At 46.0% G+C, this 24,284-nt stretch overlaps 1 protein-coding gene across 1 annotated transcript in view; it reads right to left on the bottom strand.

The window, feature by feature from the left end:
* Positions 1 to 15,098, bottom strand: part of RYBP (RING1 and YY1 binding protein) — a 41,914-nt gene extending 26,816 nt beyond the window's left edge. The window contains exons 1-2 of the mRNA XM_030458702.1: positions 14,906 to 15,098; positions 13,809 to 13,934 (exon numbers count right to left, since the gene is read on the bottom strand). Coding sequence (XP_030314562.1) covers positions 13,809 to 13,934; positions 14,906 to 14,937 — 158 coding nt within the window. The 5' untranslated portion in view covers positions 14,938 to 15,098. The remainder of the gene's footprint in view (positions 1 to 13,808; positions 13,935 to 14,905) is intronic.
* Positions 15,099 to 24,284: the final 9,186 nt, after the last annotated feature.

Genomic DNA, 24,284 nt, shown 5'->3' on the forward strand with positions numbered 1-24,284 from the left:
TCCAACCCAGCAGATATCTGTCTGCTGATAAAACAGCCAATATTCCTGCTGCCCTGACTCACAGGCTGCTGACAGGACTCCCAGCCATGTGTTAATGCACTAAGCAGCTCCCTCAGCCCAACCAACAGCACATCAGCAGCAGCCCAGACCTACAGAGTGCTAAAACACAGAAGGTGGGTGAAATGAAGCTGCTGGGGTCAGCATCTTGGGGGGCTGGTTTTCCACCCTTCTGGCTGCAAAGTGAGACCCCAGCCAGATGCCTGCTCCTGTGCTTCAAGAGGTGATCCCCCGAAATCCCAACATCCACCTACTCAGGCAGTGTCAAGCTGTGCACAGCCAAGGGAGATGACTTCCCAAAGACCACCTTGGAATTTTAAGAGAAACAGAAAATTGGGTCTCTTTTGGGTCTTTGTTATCAGAGGGACTGAAAGGTTTCAATTTCAGACCCTCCTCATGCTCTGCCTTCACCTTTCCCATCCACTCTGCAAGCATGAACCTTCCTAGCACATTCCTGCACCATTCTGCATGCATTATTGATCCCTCTGGATAAGCCATGCAGTGGAATAATTACTTAATTATTGTAATGGCATTTTGCAATGGCTGCACTCTGTTCCTCTAATTGATTTTCATGGGATCACTTTTGGTGCATGTTTTGGGCACAAGAGAATATTTTCCTGCAGAATAAAAAACTAAGTTTGACATTAACTTTAAGCTTTTGAGCTGGATTTCAGAAGTCCATTTTTAAGACACATCCATATCTTTTTAATGAACACAATATTACTCAAATTTTGCTATCTCTGCTCTCAACCACTGAAGATGGTTTTTTTTTCATAACTCTTAATGAAATATAAAAATAGTTAACTATTTGTAAGTGCTAGTCACAAAGTTTTTCCTTCCGATATGATGTTGTTTTCCCTGTAAGACTCCTCCTTTTAAGGCCTCAGTCAGTGTAATTACCAAACATCTGAAAGGTGAGAGATCTGCAACATTTTTATTCACAAACTAAAAGCTAAGGTCAAACCATATTTGAACATCTTGCTTGCAACACTACATAAAATTTTACCAAGATAAATGTTCAGCTTAGAACTTGGAGAATTCCTACAATAAAACACTGAATAAAATCAGTCTTTTCCATTGACTCAATGTGATTTAAGCTACACCACAGAGCAGCCCAATTAAATAATTATTTATGTCTCCCTACCCCCAGGATAGTCTTCAGGCTATGCATGATTCAAGATGTAACAGTTTTGTGAAGCAATGAATAGAATTTCAAAAGAATACAATAGTCCCAGAAGTTCAAAACTGGTAAGAAAACTTATTCTGCCTCAAGCCAGAAATTCTTCCAGGAGGACCCTTACTTTATAAGCTGTTAAGAATAATACTCCAAACTAGAGCAGGCAGAATAAGCATCACACCACTGATAATCAACCCATCTTACCTACTAGTAATGTCCCAACTCGATGAGAAATAGCATGGACACAGCTCCATGGAGAAGGAACATCAACTTCTTGATCCAAGTGAGCACATAGGTAGCAGTAACAGATTCGTACAGCAACATTAAAACCAAGAATTTTAGCCAGTTGGCAGAAAAAGACTGAACTTCAGACAGATGAAACACATTGAGAACTACAGCCCTACAAAAATTGCAGGGTGTGTTGGACTCCCTGGGTATTTTGTTTCTTTCTGCTTACAAACAAGACAATGTTTGGTCACCATCTGGGACACTTACTTTAAAAATGAAAAACAGATCTGAAGTTTTATCAGTCTCAGCCTCTGTTCAAACTTTAGAGGTTTCAGGACAACTGGGAACAACAAGCAGTCTGAGGAGACCTCCACTTATGCTGACTGAGCTCTCCCCCTGAATCTCATTTAGGGCTTTATACATCTCATTTGTCAGTTCTTTTTTATCTATTAAAAAAAATCTCCCTGGAAAAAAACTAGACCTGGAGCAAAGCAAGATCACAAAAGATAACTGTGTTAAGTTCCACGTCAACTTATTCCCTTTCTTCTCGACGCATCCACCTCTGAGGCCTGATCCAGCCCTTCCAGCTGATAACGAAGTGCTGCACTGATTTCTGCAGCCTCTGGACACAATTCAGAAAAATCAATGCAAAGAGCAAAAGGTCACATTCTCCATGAGCATCAACTACCTGTAGAATCAAGATAGAATTGCAAATGCTAGCACACTCAGAAATAAACCAACCAGCTACTATTGAACTAATTTCAGCATCCATATTCCCACATCCATGACTGAGTAAACCTGTTCGTATGCCTTTAAGAAAAAACAAAACAAAACACACTCATGCTTGTGACAGGCTTTTAAAAACAAGTTAAGTGCAGTACACAGTTGTACAATTTCATTGCTTTGAATTCACAGTGCCAGTGGGAAAGACTGTCTGGCTTACAAGACCAGAAAGAAAGAAAAAAAAAAAAAAGGCAAGAAGGGAAAAGCTAAAGAGATGGAAAGAAAACTGAATTTCTGCTACGTGTTATCCCTCACCCTACCTGCACATTAGGAAGAACCCCTGAGAACTGGCATGGAACTTATTAATGACCTTTTTTCTTGGCTTGCTTGACATGCTGGACAAACACCCCTGCAGAGCACAAGCCATGAGACTGTCCTCACATTTTCAATCTTTATAAATGCACACACTGCACATGGAGGTGTTATCTCCCACGTTTTACAGAAGGATGCAGCATGCATGATGTCCTACCTCCTGTTTGTGGCTGATTTTTGCATCACTCCATTAATTTGTAATTGGAAAAAAAGTCATCCTCATCATCCAAACAGGGAAGCTTTTGTTTATTAGAAAATATCATTACTGCTCTTTGAATGCTGGTTGAATATTCTCTATAAAAACCAGAGAATCTCAGGGCAGCAGCATAAATTCCCAGCACACCCTTGCACATTCCCAGCCAATGCAACCCAGAAGCCTTAATGAGCCCTTCACGGATCTAAACTGAATGCAAATGCCTGGTCCCTGCTTGTCGAGGTGCTGTGAAGCTGTCGCTGTCAATAAACCATTTAATGAACCTCAAAATTTCACAGTTTGAGGTCTGGTATTACAGACTGTCCCTGTGGACAGCCCCAACATCCCACGGATGCTAATAACACTTGTCTCAGATGCACGAGATCTTTTTGACCTCAGAAGTTAAGCAACTTACAACTAACTTGAGTCACATCCGGCAATAAGTACTTTTAATTAATGACTCTTAATTTCTGCCAGAGCACAGTATTCCCACACCCATGATCAAGCATGCTCCTTATTCTGCTAACCTACATGTAAAATTGTGCAACTCAAACAAACCCCTGCCTTTAGTACCCATGCAGCACACAGCTGGGCCAGTCCTTTGGTGCTTTAGGAGCAAAGATATCACTGCACACAGCAGGGAAACAACTTGTATAAAGTCAACCCACCACTCAATTCCAGCAGCTGTATCATCATTTGTTTTCTTGCTCTCATTTTAAAATTATTATCTATACAGGGCAGAGAAAGGAAGATAAAGATTGGGGGGGGTTTAAGTCTGAATTCATGAGCAGCTTTGGAGAAGACATTTCAGGGTTTTGGTGTGTTTTCCAAAAATTAACATAACTTCCTATAATCCATATGTTGTAGGGGCTTCTTATTCCATTTGCTTCACTAACAGTTAAACCTACACACAGGAGTTGCCAAACTGACCAGAGGCACAGTGAGTTAATAGAGAGGAGAAAAAAAAATGTTCTCCCTGACAAGCAGCACCCCAGCTGCCACCCCCCTATTCATATCACCAGCAGGTACACAGAGACACCCACCAACCACCCAGAGTAATCCTTTTCTGCCAACACTGATAGTTTTATTGTGTGCCAAGTGGGAATTCACCATCCCCAGACACCAAGATGCTGCCTGGGCAAGGTTTGCAGCCCTGTATCCATCACAGGAGTGCTCCTGCCCACTCAGGAGAAAGCCCACACTCATTCTTAATGGGACCACCTCCACGGAGAGGGAAGAGCCCCAAAAGGAGCAAAGCAGCCATGAAGGAATAGCCACTTGAAGGTTAATTTGTCCTCCCTGGACAAAGTCAGATGATGCCTGCCATCTGGAGCACACCAAGTGATCTTTAAGTGATCCATCACCCAGACACTATGAGAGGAACTTCTACATCCCACCAGCTTCACTTTCAACACTTCTCCTCTGATTAGGACACACCATCCTTCAAATCCCACGCTGGCACTGGGCAGCTGGAAGTCTTCCCTACACAAATCAAACTCCCTTGTGGGTAAAACCAATACAAACACACGTTTTCCCCCCAAATAATCCACAATTTTTAGGACAAGCAGTTTTAGGCGACAGGGGTTTACAAACTGCCAACACCACACTGAACTGGAAACATTACCTAGAGATTATTAAATATTTTTGTTAAATTAATCCACACATAACTGCTGGAGATAACAGACGAAAATGGTTTTTGTTCTCTGTAAGGCACCTGAAATATCAGCAACAGCAGCAAACAGGCACCAACCAGAGCTCCCTCAGTGTGCTGGCATTGAGGAAAACCTCCCCTTCTGCTGCTAATGATGTGCTCTGCCCTGGATCCCCAGGAGACAAATGACTGCACTGGCTGATTGACTCCATCACAGGGCCATCGTCCATCAATGTATTGCCTCTCTTCCTGAAATCTCATCTCAGGAGGAGAAAGTGCTCAGAACCACTTCTGAAAACACAGTGAAAGCACTTTCAGAATAAGAGCTCCAAGATATATAATTAGAGCTGAACGTTTCAGCAGAAACACACATTTCCAGCATCCTGAAAATATATATGCATGCCTCGTCCAACAAGGACAAGGAAGATTTAGATCCTTCTGCTCATCCAGATGATTTTTTTTTAAGACAGGAATTAAATACCTACCAGAAACATAAATTTATTGATCAAATTAATAACACAGTGACTACCATCATATGGATTAAATGGCAACTTGAGGATATTTTGCTAGCTTATTTGATAAAGGGTGAAGAATTCCAGCCTCTTTCACAGAGGCTCAAATCATACCAACACCATATTATCCGCACTGACACCTGCAAGAAAATACAAATCTTCCCATTTATTTATTTAGTACATAGATAATGAAAATCTGAAAAGGTAATAACTCTACTCAATTAAGAACTGCCCCCATAAATCAAAAAATACTGCACATTTGGGAGCAGGGCACAGGTGGTAACCTGTGTTCAACACTCCTTGGGCAGCATTCTGGTCAACTTTACATCATTGAAGCTACTGAATTCTCCCAGTTCCACAGCCTCCATCCACCTCCCTGATTTGACCGGGTTAAGTTGCACATGAATTACTCATAGTTCCACCTGTACAAAAATAATTTAGTTCAGGAACAGTATTGCAGATTATAATCAGTCTCACGTCTGTCAGCTCAACAATATAAATCTAAAGAAGGCAGCTTCATCTCAGGCAAGATATTCTGTTTCACTTAGTACCTCTGCATGTTACACACAATCCATCATAACTCTGAAATCCCAAAGAACAATCTGCTTGAGAAAACACGTCTAAACATTTATTCCTTGTTTACCCCTAAACAGAATCCAAAACTGACTTGTTTTGCTTCCATTTTATTTCAAGACAACCAATCTGATGAGATCCTCAAACCTAAGTTTCTAGAACTCCTGAACATATTCCTATGCAAGTTGTAAATATAGTTTCTGGAAGCTTGCACCTTCATATAGCAACTGACATAAAGCATGCACAGTTCTGACTTAAATATGGAACATTTCAGCTCTCCACAAATTGCCATAAAATGTATGCTTCAAAATGTTTTTCTGTCACAAGGTTAAAATCAGTTTGACTATTACAAGACTTCTGCTTCTGCAGTAAAGAACATAATTACAAATTTTAAGTGTTTTTCTCCTTACAGCACAGGGGTTACCCTACAATCCCAGGCACACGTCTCAAATGAGACCACATATGGCTCACAATCAGCTCTCCTGGTTTCATAATCCATACTGTAGATCCCTACAACCTCTTTTGCTTATGCATTTCCAGTATTACTTCACAAGAAGATTGGCCACAGGTGTTTCAGAAACACTGTATTTAAGTACTAAAATTCTATCAAAACAGTGCCCAGTTTTAGCCAGTTAGCTTTATTTTTTCTAGGAAGGAACAGAGATCCACCTGACTCTGAAGATACTGAGCTACCGAGCAGTCAGACAAAACCCACTCAGTCAGCAAGGAGCAGTGATGCTTTCCCCTCTCATTTATACTAAAGCCAGTCAGAATTAAATCTTTCCAATGTTTAACAGGCAGAGGATTTGTTGATGTACCAATTAGCACTCTGCTACAAAGAACACACACCTCATTAATAGCTGGGTTATGGGAAGAGACACTTTAAGGATTTAGTTGTACCTCCAGACATACCAAAAAATGGGAAAGAAGCTTTGGCTGATGTAAAGAAAATCTGTCAGAAAGAGACAATCAGTGTATTTAGCATGTGTCAGCTGTAAAAGGAACTTATATAAATGTAATGGAGGCATTTCCACGTTGTTTCTGCCATATCATGTAATCCAGGGCAACTGCTAAGGGCAGCAGGGAGAGGTTACTCTCTATTCACGGGCTGCTTTTTTTGCTGTGACCTCAACAAACACGAAGTGGCAATAAAGATCATTTGCCCTGACCTGCCTGAAATATGCACACTTGAAATAAATACTCACAAACCCTTTTGTAAGACCCTTTCCCTCTGGAAAGGCCCAAAGTTCTCCTTTTACCTGCTGAAGAAGGAGGTGAGTGCAAAGGGAGACGGAACGTTCAGCTGCGAGACAGCCACTGAGTTTGTGTGAATCTTATTTCAGGTCAGAGCTACACACAACAAAACTTCAGCAACACCTTGTGAGTGACCTACATTGTGAGACTGGAACCCACTAACCTACAGAACCACCCGAAATCCCACAAAATAGGTCAATGGGTTTCTCTGTAAGAAGAATTACGTCGACAAGGAGAGACGCGATGAAGGACACACAGAGTGCATCCTCTGCATGCTGCGAGCTGTTATCCTGTCCTGCTGTTATCCTGCCCTGCTGCCATGCTCCTGGACACCAGGAGGGCTCCCCAGAAGTGCCATGAACTTCTGTGGTTCTCAAGGGACCCTGGAAGGACTCATCTGCTCCTTCAAGCTCAAGGGAGCAGGAGGAAAAGGAGCAGGAGGAAAAGGAGCAGGAGGAAAAGGAGCAGGAGGAAAAGGAGCAGGAGGAAAAGGAGCAGGAGGAAAAGGAGCACAGCATGGAATGGTGAGCCTACCAACAGCAAAACCATGGAATTCACACTGTCAGTGCCAAGCAGGTCTCACAGCAGCCAAAGTACAAGTGACACCTAACTCACCATCAGCCTGGAGTTGCAGCAGGGTTATCCAGGCTGTAGGACAGAAAGCTGGATGTGGCCAAAATAATCCACCCTGTCCACATCACATTACCTGCCAACCTTCATCTCTCACTGGTCTTGGGTTTGTGTTGTTTTCAGGGACCTGAAGAGCCCCACAGGACTACAAGTTGGTGGGGACACTAATGCTCAGCACAGGCCAGCAAGCCAAGATCCCATAGGAGGATCCCACGATCCACAGTGGCCGCAGGGATCCATGCTTCACATCCACCACCTCCCTGCTCTCAGCTATTAAGCCAGCACACTTTTTAATTCCTAGCTGCACACTTTTTAATTCCGAGTTCATACACTGCTCTGTTTGCTGGAGGAACCCACACCAGGGTGCAAACACACACACCAGCCATGCAGCAGCCTCTCTACAGCCAGCTGATGGGAACATGAAACAACCAGGGCAGTTAAGAAAGGCACCCAGAGAAGGTTGCTTGACATTCCTCTGCCTACCAGTTCCCCGAGAGCCAGGGCCATTATCCCAGTGGATGCAAGGTCTGTTTACAGCAAGAGAACAAAGATGCATGCCCTCTCCTCCTACACACACAGACATGCTTTGATTTAGATTCCCATCTCCCAAAAAAAGCAGCGTATGGAGGGAGGGAAAAAATTAATAATATCCATATTGCATATTATCTGTGGTAGATAAACATGCTCATTTTTGCAGCTTATCAATCAGATCTTTACACAGTCTCCAACAGAAATCAGAGATGGACCTTTAAACCTTACTATCCACAATCACTTAACCCACATAGTTAATTCACATGGCCACTGAAACACACCTTACCCACACTAAGAATTTTACTATGTTATTTATCATAAAGACTTCCCCCTCCCTCCCATTAAAAAAAAAGAAAAAAAGCACTCCAAAGGGTATAGCTATCATTCCTTAACAGGATCTTATCCAAATGGTAGAAGCAGAGGGAGCCACAGCAGCCACCACAGTACCCACAGTGTTTTTCACCTACAGCATCTCAGGCACCCAAATCTGGCAACCACAGCACAGGGGGATTGCCAAGGAGCTGCACATCAATACTGAAGATCCTTCCTGCTGACAGTGATTTCCCAGAGGTGCTGAGACACTAGAGAAATCCTGGGGTGATGGTAATGAGATCATTAATACAAGAGCCAAACACCAGCAAAGAGCAAATCAGGACACAACTCTAATTTCTCTCAAACAGCTCAAGTAGGAGACACAGATCTTACGCCAGTTGCACCAGGATGACAGATAATAGCTGAGCTGAAGCTGAACAGCTTCATCTGCTCAGATGAAATCTCTCAGACTAACTCTCTGCTAGTTAAAAAAAATAAGTGTGGCATGAATCTGTACCAGGAGGCAATTCATAATGGATCCATACCTCAAAGCCATGTGGCTGAGGCACCTGGGGCCTAGCAATAGGAGTAATGAATTTAAACTTTGTGTATTGCCAAACCACAGCTCCAGAATCCAGGGCCTGCCATGAACCACCAGCATTGTCTGCAAAATGCCAGGTCTGCAAAAGGCTCCTCCTGTCCTTAGATCCCATGCCCCAAGGGGTTTGCCAGGCCTAGGAAAAGTTCTCATCTATAAATTCAGAAAGTAACAGCTAATTCCTTTACAAGGCATGAGACAACAGAGGTCTGAAGAATTCATTACATGTGGGCAAACATTTTGCAGACAGGTTTAGTGCACTCAAGTACTCACAAGTACCTAGGCAGAGTTACTGTTCTCATCACCCATTTCCAACAAAGTAGTTCCTGAGGGAACAACACATCCTCAGGATCTTGATGGTCCTGTGGAACACCTGCGTGACTCCAGGCTGGTCCTGACCACGCTCCGCTCCACTCCACCTCATCCACCTCATGCTATTTAACTTCAGCAATTATAGGAAAAATAGGGATGATTTAACCATGCATAAATGGTCAATTAGCAAAATAAATATTTCAGCTTAAAGGCACTAATATTCCCCCCCCCCAAAAAAAAGCTTTTTCCAGGTAAGTCACATACTCCATTTTTATAGAAAATAACCCACCTATGATGCTAAATAAAACCCACCTTGATGCAGGTGAAAGGTATTTCACTTGAAAGCATAGAATGAAACCACCTTGCTTCTAACCTACACACCCAAGCAAGCATTTTTAGAAGAACAGTCTGCAAATAGATGGCAAATAAGCAGCACATGTATTAGTTGTATGGAGGTCAGGATCATGAGCCTGACTCCTCATTCCAAGAATAATAGGACTGTCTGGTGTCTATTCTGGCCAGCCAAGCTTGGATGCTGAACAAGAAAATACTTCTCAACATTGACATGGACAGTAGTTTGTGTCCTTCAAGGTGCTAATTTAGATCCTGCCAACATGGAAGAAGTGTTTTCTGGAAAAGTGATGGGGAACAAAGGGCAGTATGTATGCAAGATACCTGTTCCATAGAAAAGAAACTTCATTTTAAAATTATGATGAGTGGTTTTACTTGACCTTCCCTCAAAAGAATGTCAGGAGAGTGAAACATTGCTGACCTACACTCCTTGAGCCCTCCACAACGTTGAAATCACTTGATACAATCTCCAGACCAGGCATTTTGGCTATATAGGTGTTACCAACAAATATAACAGAAATACTTATTAAGTGCATGCCTTGTAGAGAACATACACACTACAAATTACTAATTTTGTATTATAAAGTCCCACTGTTCTGTTAATTTGCACGTCAGGGCACCCAGCTGTTGCTCTTGCACCTTTCACTGATTTTTTTTTAGTGCATTTCTCTGTAATCAAGGTACATTCATGATAGAGAGGGCGAAGTTCAGACAAGGAAAGCACTCAGGCTAAAGTCAGAGAAAAATTACCATCAGAGAAGCTGCATGCACCACTTGCCCATTTATTCAAAAGGAAAGGTTGAGAAAATAATCACTATTTCTGTGAAATCAGAGGAAGGGAAGGAATATTCTCCTACACAATGATGTCTGAAAGCAATCCCAAGCACTCTGCCTGGCTGTGCCTGGGAGGAGGGAGGAAGCTACAAGAGGTGTACAAGAACATAACAAATACAAACCAGAAAAGAATGAAAAGGGAAAGAGGAGCAAAAATACCATTAATAAAAACAAATGGAAGCAGGGAACCACCATCTACCCTCAAACTGGAACACACAGCTCCCTGTAACAGGAAATACAAGGCCAAATTCTTCCTGCAGAGTCCTAGGAAATCCAAAGTAAACTTTCCTTCCACCTTTGAAGAAGGAATTGATATTGGAAGGGAACACGTGTGTGTGGAGCAAACTTCCCAGCACAAGTTTTAATTCAGGTTTTTTCCTGCATTCCAGAAGCTGGTGTGTGGCTATGCTGGAGCAAACCACCAGAAGAGCTGCAGGATGCAAGTGGAAGTGGTGGCCAACACCAGGGCCCTGCACTGTTACACCAACACCAAAACCTCCAGAAAAGGGAGGAAATAAAAATAAAAAAAAGCATCGTACACCCCTACACCCCAGCAAATACATTACCATTGCTCACTCCCAAGCTAGCAAATTAAATCATCATCCTGTCCAAGTGAATTTTGTGTTGAACAGAGGTTTTATCTTTGCCATAGCTGCCAGGGAAGGAAAACAGTGGAAAAAACTCAAAACCCTTGCCTAAATAAAAGGTAATAAAGTTTGGCCATAAAACAGTAAGAATGAAGTTGAAGACAAGGAGTTAGTGACACACTGTAACAAATCCAGCATTGAAGTACAGGTTTAATGTAATCTTTGCACAACAACTCCCAATTCTCTTGAGATGGATTTGACCTCATTTTTATTTAAAAGTGCAACTGAAATATTTATAAACAGCCCCTTGAAGAAGTATTCAGGTGCAATTTAACTGTTTAGCACCTACAGTGATATTGACTTGGCAGGTCAACTCAAGCTCACCATCTTTTAAGCTCCTTTTACAAGATCCTAGGAAAAGGGGATAGCTGGATCTGACAAAGTAAAACTCCTAACTGCTGCCAGCCACCCCTCCCACACACCAAGAGAGTACACAGAGTCTGAAAAAATAGACACACAGTAAGAATTAGCTGAAGCTCTCAAATCAGAGAATATTTATCAGCCAAAGTAAATTCTACAGCAAGTAACTGGCTTCATCAGTCAAATGGCAGGGGGCAGAAAGTAGGTCATACCAGATCTTAATAAAAAAACCTGGGCATACTGTAATTGCACACACTAATTTGATGAAAGCCAGTTGCTTTACATCTACAATGTTTGTCTTTCACTACTTTGTTGAGCTTTTAAAAAGGCGACTTTGATATATTTCCGATAAGTGTTACCCAAGTAAACCTTAACAAACCAAGGCAGCTTTAAATGTGGAGAAGTGTCATCGACTTGTCAAACTGCAACTTAAAAGTCAAGCTCATCCAACACCTTATATTTCAAGTAATAAATTATCCATCAGAACTCGTTAAGGATCTTTGCATCAGTTATGTATTTTAAAAATTCTGAAGAATTTCCCCAGCACTGACTCGTACTTTAACACTCAAAGCAACACCACCACCAAGAACTCTGACCTCCCAGCTCTTCCCAGCTCACTCACAACCTTCAGTCACTCATGCTTTCAGTTATACTTATTCAAAAATTATATAAATATGCAAGCAGACATGATGGTCCATTGAATATTTTAAATACTTTTGCAAATTCTACAAACAAAAGCAATTTTAAAAGCAGCAAAAATGAATAGGAAGCTGATGAATTAAATGAATTAAAATTAGAAGCCATTCAGAAGGGTCCATTAAAAGCTAAACAGAAGTACAATGTTCTAAACCCGAGGATCACATCTGCAAGTAAGGCTACAGCTCTTAACCTGAATTCATCAACTGCTTTCCCTCTGAATGGCCCTTTAAAAGACAAAACATCCTACTGCCTCAATAAACAGTTTGAAAATTATCATTTTTTTAAATTAAAAAAAAAAAAAGTAAGAGCATGCAAGAGAAAGCTGGTGCTCTCAAAATGAATGTCAGTATGCTGGCCAAATAAATGATAGAATTTGATACATGAGACAACATACATGGGCTCCTGCATCTCCTTGATGCTCTCTTGCCAACAACCATGCACTGGAGCAGCACAGTTAAAGCCCAGGCAACTGCAGGGTCACCATGCTTCACCTGAGCCAAGGGGGAAGCCAAGGAAAAAATGACAGAAAACACAGAAATCCACAGGTTTATGCACATGACAAACGAAAACTGAACAGAATGAGAAGAATCAGCTCCAGGTGCCTGGAGAAGGTTATCATCCCAAAAGCTCAGAATTATCCAGTGCTGTAATTACACTGTTTAAACCTGAACACCTCAGTATGTTTGGTAAATAGTGTGGAGATCCTTGTAAGGGACACGCATCACCAGACACACAGTGAAGCACTACAGCACTGTTGCTCTGACTCAGTTTCAATGGCCCAAAAGCTGGCTCCCCATTAAAAATGTAGGCACTTCACATTGTCTAAGTGTGAACAATAACCAACTGAACACAGTTTCACCTCCTTTGTCAATCAAGTCAAGACAGCCAACTCATGCAAACCACCGCCTGATGAGAGCATCTTCACTCAAAGGAGGAAAATTATGCCTTTCACAATGGGTATCTTACAGATTGCTTCCTTGGCAGAGCAAAGCAACGGGAACTCGGAATTTTTAAGGCACAATATGAGCAAAATCAGAAGTCAATAAGGTAGCACAGATCAGAAGAAAGAAAAATCAGAGGACCTCATGCCTGTTTTAGCACCAACTGGTATTTCCAGGACAAACCTCCTCAACCCACTAACTGGCAGAGTTTAAGTGTCTGGGTTGTTTTTTGGGTTGGTTTTTTTTTTTAATTAAATTAACTATGCCAGCTGCCATCTCATAAAGACGTCCACAGCTACTCTGCACAAGACCTGACAGTTCAAGCTTACAGAAATCCGCACCATTCCCACACAGAGCACAAAGCCAATTCCTTTCAGATGACAACCAAGCCAAAAGATCAACATCTCAGGGAGGGAGTTGTTCTCGTGGCATCTTTAGTTTCAGCTGTTTGCTCTCTCACTCCCTAACCCTCAGTAATTTCTACTCCTAATAGAAAACACAGGTAAATCTCCACTCAAACCACAAAAAAGGCATCTGCCCCAAACCACAGTCAGAACATTTCTGGCTGGCTGCAAATCTCCAAGAGGTCCTCCATACACCAGTGACAAAAAAGCACAGCACAACAAAAAGATTCAGGTCGCTGCCACATCCACAGAACATGTCTTCCAATTAAACGCTTGAAAGAGAATTTTTAAGTTCCACAAGCTTTTGAATGGGGACAGAAGGGAGGAAGAGGAGGTCGAATCCAGCCAACACCCGGGCAACAGGGAAAAATAAAATAAATAATAAAAAAATCAACAAGTCAACGCAACCCGGCGTGGAGCGAGAGCCCCGTGGAGAGCTGCGGACGTACCTGGTGGAGGTGCCTTTCCTGACATCGCAGATGCTGCATTTGAAGGCTTCGGCGCTGTTCCTAAAGGTGCAGACGCTACAATCCCAAAAGCCTTCGTCGGCTGCAGGTTTGGCTTGCCTCTTCGGCCTTGAGGAGGGAGAAGGGGAAGCGCGTGTGGTGCGTACGTGTGTGTTTGGGGAGGAGGAGAGAGGCGGCGGAGGAGGAGGAGGGAGAGGAGGAGAGAAAGAAAACACACACATGAGAAACCATGTTACAGTGCCCCGAATCCCAGCCCCTTGCTCCCACCGCCCCTTTTCCCCCCCGCACCCGGGAACAGCCGACAAACACCTACCCGGGCCGGCTCCCGGAGAGGTGCGGTGGGGATCCGCGCTCCGCCCCCGCGCCGCGGGAGGGCCCAGCCGGGCCGGGCCGAGCCCAACCGGGCCGGGCCGGCCACCTCCCCCGGCACCCCCCGAACCGCGGCGGGGGCCGCCTCCCTCCCTCTCGGAGAAGAGGGTGGGAGGGTGGGTGGGAGAGTTTGAAGGCTGGGAGGCGCGTTCCCTCCTCCACCTTGTTAAACCTCCCTTTGTCTGGGAGCAGCGAGTGCGCGGAGCGGGAGTGCAAGCGAGCGGAGCCGCCATGGTTGCTCTCACACCAGACCAGCCCTGGCACCGGCGGCAGGCAGGGAGACACCGGCACTCCTCCTCCTCCTGCTGCCCTTCCACGCTCCCTCCATCTTAGCAGCCTCCTTCTCTCTATCTCTCTCTCTCTCTCCCTCCCTCCCGGCCCGCAGCCCCCACCCCCCCCGCCCCGGCCCCCCGCGTACCTGCCGGGGCGGTCGCGGGCACACCGCCCCCCTCCCCGCGGGTTCCCTCCATCTTAGGAGCCCCTCTCCGCCGCGGCCCCCCCGTTCCCCCGCGGCTGAGCACACGCACGCAACTACCAGCCAGGGGCCTACCCACCGCCATCCCCTCCCGCCGCGCCAGCGCCGAGCCGGGCCGGGCCCTCGGCCGCCGGCGGGGCAGGAGTAAGGGCAGGCAGGGGCGGCCCCCAACACGCTCCCTCCATCTTAGGTTCCTCTCCCAGCCCGCCCCCGCGCCCCCCGTGCCCTCGCTCACCTGGTCGGGCTCTTCTTGTCGCCCATGACCATGGATCGGGGCCGCCCCTGCCCTGCGCACAAAGAAAGAGGCGAGGGGGAGGGGAGGGGGACGGGGCTGCCTCCGTCCAGCAGGCTCCGGCTGCTCCTCACCCCCGCGCCGCCGCTCCTGCCGCTGCCAGGCTCCGCTCCAGACTACCAGCGCAGCGCAGCGCAGCCCGGCGCCCTCCCTCCTCCTCCTCTTCTCTCCCTCCCCGCGCCGCTCCGGCGGGCGGAGCTCGTCGCCGCGCCGCGGCCAATGGGGGCGGCCCCGCCGATAGCCCCGCCGGGGAGGAGAGCGGAGAGGAGAGCGGGGAGTGCCCCCCGCGCCGCGCTGCTCCCCCGCCGGGTCCCACCCCTGCCCCGCACCAGCCCCCCTTGCCTTCCCCCCCCCCCCCGCCTCCCGAGCCCGGCCCGCAGCTCCTTCGGGGCCGCCTCCCTCTCCTCAGCGCGGCGGGCGCTGCGCCCCGCACCGGGACCCCGGCGCGGCGGGAGGGCGGGCTCCTCTCCGGCGGCGGTGGCGGGTGGCCCCTTCCTTTCCCGTCCCTTCCCCCTCAGAGGGCTCGTCGCCTGCCCAGAGGCGTCCCCTCCGCGGCCTGCCGCGGGCGGGAGCCCGTCAGGGGAGAGCGGTGCCGTGGGGCCCGTCCTGCCCGCGGGAAGGGAGCGGGAGGGGCCGCAGGTACCGGCGGAGCCGGGGGATGCGTAGGCCCGATCCGTGAGGGAACGGCGACCAGAACCGGCCTCGCCTCGCCCCTTCCTTGGGGCGGTTGCTCTGGAAGTTGGGTTGGGCAGCCGGCAGCAAACTCCGGCTCCGTGCCCCGTCCTTAGGCACGGGCTCCCCGTGCCTTTCGCGAATGCTTCGGCTGCCGTCTGTCACCGGCTGCCGCTTTGGGTCAGGTCACCAGCCAAAGGCATCCCCACCGCGCTGCTGTATTCCTCGGAAATGTTCCCACCTATCCCTCGGTGATCCATCAACACCAAAAGCTGGAAAAAAACTTCCAACCTGGCAAAAAGAAAAAAGTGGCGTTTCCCCCCTTCCTCCCCTAAAAAAAAAGCATATCAGCCCTGCACCGAGCTTGGTCCTTCTCCCCCTTGCATCTTAGAGGTGATGGAAACCTTGAAGCTGGCATGGAGGGCGGGATGAGCCGAGGACAAGCCATCTTTGCTGAGCCACTTGTCACACAGGGCTGGCAGCAGTGTGAGGAGATAAGGGCAATGAACAGCTTGGGAAGGGAAGGGGTAATGAGGGGCAAATAAATAAAGACAGAAGTTGGTTCATCCCCTCCCAGCCACACGGGTGCAAACCTGACATCTTTTCATCGTGCTTTCCCAGTTTCTCAGTGGTGAGGAAGCCATGCGAGTGGATCCCACCAGGGAAGAGCAAAATTCCATCCCCAGGCAAGAAACGGCAGGAACAGGAGGGATGAATGCAGGGTGATGGACGGGGCTGTGAGTTGGAGCAGGGCTGCAGGGCCAGGGTGAAGGCAGTCTGAACAAAGTTAACCTGTGGCTGAATACAAGAAAAAAAAAATGAAGAAAATTGATACTTAAAAGCAAAGAAGTGAAAGTGGGTTAAGGTGAGATACACTCCTACCATGACAGGAGGAAAACATCACCGTGCTCTGTGCTTTAAAGCCTTTAGTGATCAGGAGTCACTCAGAAGCCACTGAGCTTTCTCCCCCTCCACCAGTGCCCATTTTAACACTCAAATCATGCTGACAGAGCCACCACTCTGCCTTTAATAGCTGCATGTAATCCACTTACCCTACCCAGCCCCCCAGAGGTAATTTAACCCTTGCTGGCACCACTGCCAACCCCTTTCCCTGCCATTTGTACAGACAAAAGGCTTCCAGTGACTTTTTTTTTCTATGCCACACAAGTTCCCGAACAATACGGCGAGAAGCAGACATACTCTAAGGGCAGTGTTAAGGTTGAGCAATTATCACACGTAGGAAGTGTCATTTTCCCATTGCATCTGCTGTTTTCCAAACATTTTTGCTCTTTTGGATGACGGCAGTAACGTTTGCTTTGGGAATCTGTGTGGGAACAGTAACTCAGCACTGCTCATGGGGTCTGCTAAGCCCAGAGTCCTGGTGTGCAATCACTGCCTGAGTTTTATGGCAACTATGTTTTGGGGGGGCAACAAGTGCACTGTGTTTGGGGACAAGGTCAGTGGAGAACCTGAGAAGGAGCACAGAAAGGACCAAAATTTTGGCTCTGAAGGAGATCCAGGCACAGCCTGACTCTTGTTTTCTGCCACAGCTGCTTCCCTTGGCTCCTTGCTACCACATTAAACAAAGCACCAGGCACAGAGAAAGTTATTGTGGAAACACCAAGGAGCAACAGCCCAGTTTTAGAAAGCAATTTATGTCCTCAAAAAAAGTTTCAGGGTTGCTGTTTTATTTTAATAGAAAAAGTTGTTTTCTTTCCAAAAACCTACTACATCCTTTATTATCCATTCCCCTGGAAACTTTTCCTCCTCGTCAAATAAGGCTTTCAACATCACGTTAAAAGCTTGGCAACCCAAGCCTAGCATGACTTCATTCAATCATGTTCATGCAACAGAAGGTGATCATTCCCAGGTTGTGATCATTCCCAGAGCTTTTGGGATGTTGCATTCCCTCTTGACCCCTCCAGCCACTGATGCACCAAGACAGGAACCATTGGCAGGGCTGAAGATACAGCCAAACTAAATGAAAGCTACTTTGGTAGGGTGTTTCTTTCACAGCACAGTGTCAGCAAGTTATCCTGTTTGTCTCAAATTCATCAAGGTGGCATGGAAAGTGCACCCCACTGAGCATTTGGGGACTTTTAATGGAGTTTGGGCTCTTATGTGCTCAAGAGGAAGCCACGGGCAGGGCACTTTTCCTCATTAGCTCCAGCAATCTGGAACTGAGAAGTGAAAAAAAAAAAAAAAGAGTGAATTTCTAGGCTCACACCTGAACATATCTTCACACCAAACTCATTCCAGCTGAACGTTTTAAACTCCATGGTGCTTGTTCAGTTGGTGGCAAATCTACCTGAAGAAATTTCTACCCTTGCCTCCATAAGATGCCACTTTCTCAGCAGTGCCAGCTGCGTGCAGCTCCTTATTTGAGAACACTCTCAAGTGCAACAGGGTCCTGTTAACCTACTTCTTTCCACCTCTCCTGGTCCCCCACCATGTGCATTTTTAACAACAAAAACTTTGTAAAAAAACCACAGCACTGGGGCAAGCAAGCTCACAGCAGCTGGGAGAACAGGGTGTGATGGCTGTGACTCTGATCTTAATGGTTTTTTTCCAAACTAAATGAGCCTGTGAACCTCCCAGACTAACCTGGCTGCCACTGTTCACACAGGGAACTCATTCCCAGCAAAGACTGGGCTGCAATCAGCACATCCTTTGTGTCAGGTACGGAGATGTTGGGATGAGACAGATCATGGTTACCTCTCTGCACCAGCTCAGCATCCCCATCCCTCTCTCCTGAACCATCCCACACCCCAGCAGTGCTGCAGCTGCTCCTGCTTCTTGGTTTCAACCCCAAAACCAGGTAATAGTCCACACCTCTGGTCCATACCCTCCATGGAGCAGCTGGCCAGGGATTCTGGGAGGAACATCCCAAGCTGAGCCTCTCCAGTCAGGTGAGACCACCAAAACCTGGTGTGATGAGAGCAGAGAGATGTTTCCCTGCACCTGGACCATCAGGATAAACAGATTTTAAAATAAACCAGGATGCTACGAGTGCAGCCAAAGTCAGTATTTGTGCATAGGATTCAATGCCAAACATAAACAAGAACTTGAGCTGCTTGGCCCCGTTGGTCCCTGTGGTAAATACACATTTTTGTAATTTTGCATTGGATGTGCATAACTTCTGAGAAGTGACTACGTCCTGAACTGCCTGAGGTCTAGCCACTGGTAAATTACTTTTCTGTGGATTTAATAAGGAATTTGTTGCACAGGATTTGGAATCAGGCTCAGGACACAGGTCCCACTATTAATTTAACCAGAGCTGAAAGGATGAGAAGTGATACTGGTGTCTCTGGGGCAGGGAAGTTGTGTATCACCACACGATTAGCACCTTTTAGGAGAAGTGGGTGGAAAGGGAAATTAGCAATTGAGGGTAGAAATGGTGAACCAGCTACCCCAGAGCACATTAACAGCCAGCATTCATTTCACTCTGTCCTGTTGAAGGGGAGCTGAATGTGTTTGGCCTCCTCTGAGAAGACATCAAGGGATGGAAGAAAAAGAAGCTGTGTGAAAGCCAGCAGACTTCACACAAAGCAGAGTAATGTTTGCCCTACCATGAGAGCATCCTTGGCAAGGGAAGCAGGAGCCTATGCTCAGAAGCCTGGAAGTCTTCACCACAAAATAAATACCAAACCAGAAAGCATGCAATGGGCTGAAGCTGGTGGCCAGCTCACCACACCCTCTCTTGCTTTCAAAGCATTAAATGCTGTCATCTTCAGGTGCCAAGGCCAGCAAGAAGTCAGGAGGAAACTCCCCTTTCAGTCTCACTTAGCACTTGACAGCATCCTTAAAAGCCTGGCTCAGGTTGAGTTTGTAGGCTTTTGGGGAAAAGGGTTCTGCTAGAGACTGTGTAAATGCTGACCTGGCTGATGGATGGCCCTGGTGAGAGGTCTAGACCTAGAGAGGTCTTTACACACTCCAGCAAAACATCCTGAATTATCAAGCATCTCAGATTCATGCAGGGACACTAAGAGACTTCACTGATAATTGTGGGGGATCCATGAATTTGGATTGATGTTCAGATGGGACATTTTTAGCTGAACAGGTATAGCAAAGTAGGCAAGGGATGAAGTGAGGGCCACAGAGCTGGAGAAAGAGCATCAGAAGAGCTGCTCAAGACAGCAGCCTTGGGATGAACATTTCTTGGTATTTTCTGTAGTGACCCCAGTAGAAAAAGGAGAGACTGTGCTAATAAATAGAAGATGAGAAGCAGAATGTTGCATCCAAGGAAGAGAATGACTGAGAGAGAGCAAAATGGAAATGGGGTGAAATATCCAGTGTTACTGACTTTGGCAGCTGGTGGCTCATAAAACTTTCTGACTTAGCTCCTGAAAAGGCCAGTGTCAAGCAGAGGACATCAGAAGGACTAAGAAACAGAGACAGGGAAAAGTAGAATAGCACTATGCAATACACAGGCAAGATCTTTTTGGAACTACCATTCTCCAGACAGTTCTTCAGTTGAAGAAAAAAAATGTTTTAAGCTGGGACAAGCAAGGAGAAGAGCTTCTAAGATGATTAGAGGAGTGGAAAGCCTGTTTTATCAGAGGAGTCTTTACAAACTCAACTTGCTCAGCCTAGGGAAAAAAAAAAAAGCTGTGAGGGGGATATGAACACTCAAAAAAATACACCAGAGAAGGAGGCAGCACATCAGAGCAATGAAAGAGATAAGAGGCAGCAAAAAAGAGCACAACTGATCCGTGCTGGACACATGGGCTGGAAACTAGAACTCTGTTTCTAACCTTCAGGGGAGCAGGGAACAGAAACAGCCTCAGAATGGGAGGAGCAAAGGCAGTAAATGTAAAGATGGACCTTGGTCACTTGGAGAGGGACTCCCAGAGCAGAGCAGCCCACACAGCCCCTCCTGCCCCTGCCATCCCACTGAGGTCAGACCCTGCTGCTGTCAGCAGAGTCCTGGCTCTCCCTCCTCACCCACCCACACCAAATAATCTCATCTGACTTGCTTCCTGCCAACAGATCTCAGTAGACTCTCTCTCTCTCGGGAAGAGAAGAGGCACAGAGAGAAGAAAACCCTTCATCCAGCTTTTGTTCCTAGCAATGGATTTCTCATGCACCCAGGGATTTCCAATTTGCATCTACATTTGCTACGCATGTTTTTTCCTCCCAGAAAACTTCAAACTTCCTCTATTCAGCAAAGGAAGGGTATTTTAAAAGTGGGGGGATTTTTTTTTTCCTATCTTTTTCATTGTGATCTATTTATAGATCTATTTTTATAGTCTTTGGGCCCTTTGGAAAATAGTTTTAGGACTGTATTAGTAAGCGATCAAACGCCGACTATCAGGAACTTCAAACAGCAAGCCTAAAACTTTCTATCAGAAACAGCCTGCAGAAGAACAACGTAATAGAAAAAGGATCTGAAAGATGAGGAGCAATATGCAAGCAACAGCCAGTGCCAAGAATCTCCAGGGTCTGCAAACCCTTAAAATGCCAGAGAGACAGGAGTACAAAACAGCCCAATAAGGTAGAGAGGCATAAAAACTCTGTGTGCAACAGCATTAAATAAAAAACTCAGCTGAGGGGGAAAAAAAGCCAACAAAAAGTAGAGGTCCTAGCTAAGCATCCTGCATGCTGTATTCTACAGATAGCAAAGGCTGCACAATTTAAATCTGTAATCCCTTCCCAAGCAAAGAGGCTTTTGCAATAGCACAATCTGGATGTCACCAGCATATGAATAGGCATCTTGGGACTGCTCTGGAGAGCAGAGGTCAAAGTTTAGTGATGTATGTAGTTGTCTCCGTTGTGGCTCTTATTGATTATTATCCACAGAAACAAGCAACATCTCCAAAACTGTCCCCCCCCTTCCCCTTTGTGCTAGCAGCAAGAAAAAAGCACCTCAATCTTCTAGCCCCGTGCAGTTTGTAGGACCTTGAAGCCTGGGATGAGGAAAGATGCAAAGTTCCTGAACAGACTGAAGAAACACAACGAGTAGAAAATGGTAACTAGAGCTGTGTAACATCTGCATAGCAATCGTGCATGGCAGCACAGTGCCAAACAATTATATGTAATAAAATACAGAAATAAATTTAAGATAGTATGGCTGGGGGGCAAAAGGGGAGGAAGGAAAACCAAAATCCAACATTGAAATTCAAGCACCTCGGTACATTTTGTGTCATGGAAGGGACAGTACAGATAGAGCCAAATCACACTTGTTTAACCACAGGGATTCCAGGAAAGCATCTTAAATATTGCAGGGAAGTTGTCATATCTGTGAGACAAAACAATGGTGATACACTGGTATCCTGACAGCACAGGCACAGTTCTGTTGTGGCCACTTCAACGGGAGAGCAAAAATAGAATAAGCACCAGAAGGACTGGACTGAAAGCACCAATGCTATTTTTTCCTCTTCTAGCCGGCACTGCCAGCAGGCAGGGTCCTGAGACCAGAGCCATGTCAGGGAGGGCATTGGGAACCCCTCTGGGGGAAGAGTTAACTGATAAGGAAGGAAGGGGAAGGATGATTATCAGATCTCCTCAAACTTTTGGAGTTTGCAAGGCAGAGCCAGAGAAAGCACTCTTGAGACTTTGGTACTTCCACTTCTGGATGCTGCTAGAAAGTGGGAAAATAAAATTAAAGAAAAATAACCAACCTTGTCTACAGTATTTCAGAATCTCAGAAGAAATCCCATCTAGGTGTAGAGTTAGGAAACATCTCAGGTGGCAGGAAGGTCTGCACACCTGAAAGAGAACAAAAGCATGTGAGTATAAAGCAAAGTACAGACTGTGTCCTCAGCACTGAGCCCAGGTCAGCAGTAATGCCATTTACACCACTGGAACTGGAACAACATGATCCCAGATCCTGCCAGGGATGTTACTCGAGGCACAGAACAACAACCTTGCTGCACACTCAGTTTTCTTACAGGTACAGCACGTTTTGCTTGCTCTGGGCAACCTGAGGTGCTGTGCCCTGGCATTAGGATCAGCAGCATCTGGTGGGAGTGAAGCCACCCAGGATTCACCAAAACAACAGAAAAACCTCTTGGCTTGTAGAGTACAGCTGAATTCCCTTACTCCTGTAACAGATGTCAGAAAAAACATGCATGGCTGCAGTTCTGTGCTTGACTCACAGCTTTCACACTTTGGCAGAGCTGGCCCAGTGTTTCTGAACCCAGTTTTGGAAGGTGTTGCTTTTTCAAAAGAAATAATATCTAGAAAAAAAAAAAAACAACCCAAAGCCTTAAACACTTAATAGTAAACTCCTTCAAAAGAAAACTTGCTTCAAGCCAAAAAGCATTTGCCAAGTTTCAGCTAAGCGGGAATTTTCATGATGCTGTAATAAACACCTCAATATGGAGGTTTCAAAATGAGATTGCTGAGACAACTTTGCTCCAAGCAGTTCAAAAATATATATAATATATGACTTTTTTTTAAAGGAAAAGCAAACTACCCCCAGGGAGACATTTTATGGTGCTTCAGTGATGTATATATATATATAAATACATATCTTAAAAAAAAAATCCCAAACCAAAACACGAAGAAAGCAAAATGAAAAACCATGGATTCATCTGTTGCCACCATCCCAGTCATGCAAGAGGTCACAGGCAGGAGCAGAACTCTCTCCCCAGAACCAGATCACAGGTCTGGGTGCTATTGCAGCAGATTAACCCAGAAGCAATAGGAGAAGGAAGCATTTCCAGGAGGGAGAAGTAACCCACTGCAGAAATGCTCTTGCAGAACCTACCTGCCCATTTTATCTTCTCTGGGCTCCAGCCAGGGTTCCCGTGGACACTGCACCACACAGTGCTAATTTCTGAGCCCAAGGTTTCCTTCCCTGAGTACCAGGAGTGTCCAGTGGCTCCAGCAAGGCTCTCCTGATAGTGATAGCATGAACCAAAAAACATTCCATGGGCTGGAAGAGTCGAAGGTCCTGACTGCTCAGATGTTGAATGGCTTTTCTTCTGCTTAGGCTGGAGAGTAAGGTGAGATCCTGAGAAAGCAGAGCTCTGGATGAGAAGTGTGAGCACATCCATCTTTCCTCAGGGCCAAGGCTGGCTGCCTGCTTTGAAGACAGCTGATGATTTGTTTTGGAACATAGCAAAAAGCCCTTAAATCTAATTTGGGCACTAAGTGGGTAAAACCCTTGAGTGCTGGATGGTGGCTTTGCAGCCTGAAGGCTTCCAACAGCTCCTGAGGGGACAGGGCTGCTGCTGTCACCCATCCAAAACCAGTGAGGGGCTGCCAGCTCCAGCATCCTTGCAGAGATGAGCCCTGGGGCTCTGCTGCCAGGAGGAACAACAGCCTCTGTCCATCTCCCTTGTGCCATCAAACACAGGATGTACTGGGAAAGCTGCAGCAAGAGGACAACCCCCATTTCTGCAGGGGGACAAAGCACGTTTGGGACTGCAGCCACGAGTTTTAGCTGAACTTGTCCAAATAAAGGGGGAAAGCAAGCTACTTATGTTGTTTCCCCAGCCTCAGGGCAGTGTGTTTCCCTAAGATGAATTCAAACATAACAGGTTGCTGTGTTCAGAGCTAAAATTAATCTTGCACCAGGAGAGCGAATTAAAGAGAACGGGCTTGCTGCATTCATCACTTAAAAGAAAAATTAATCTTGGGAGGAGAGCTTCCTTTTCTACTCTACAACTGGCCACCTTGCTCTCATGCAAGGAAAACCCGAGTG

This window comes from Calypte anna, chromosome 12 (genome assembly GCF_003957555.1).
Source record: "Calypte anna isolate BGI_N300 chromosome 12, bCalAnn1_v1.p, whole genome shotgun sequence".
NCBI lineage: Eukaryota > Metazoa > Chordata > Aves > Apodiformes > Trochilidae > Calypte > Calypte anna.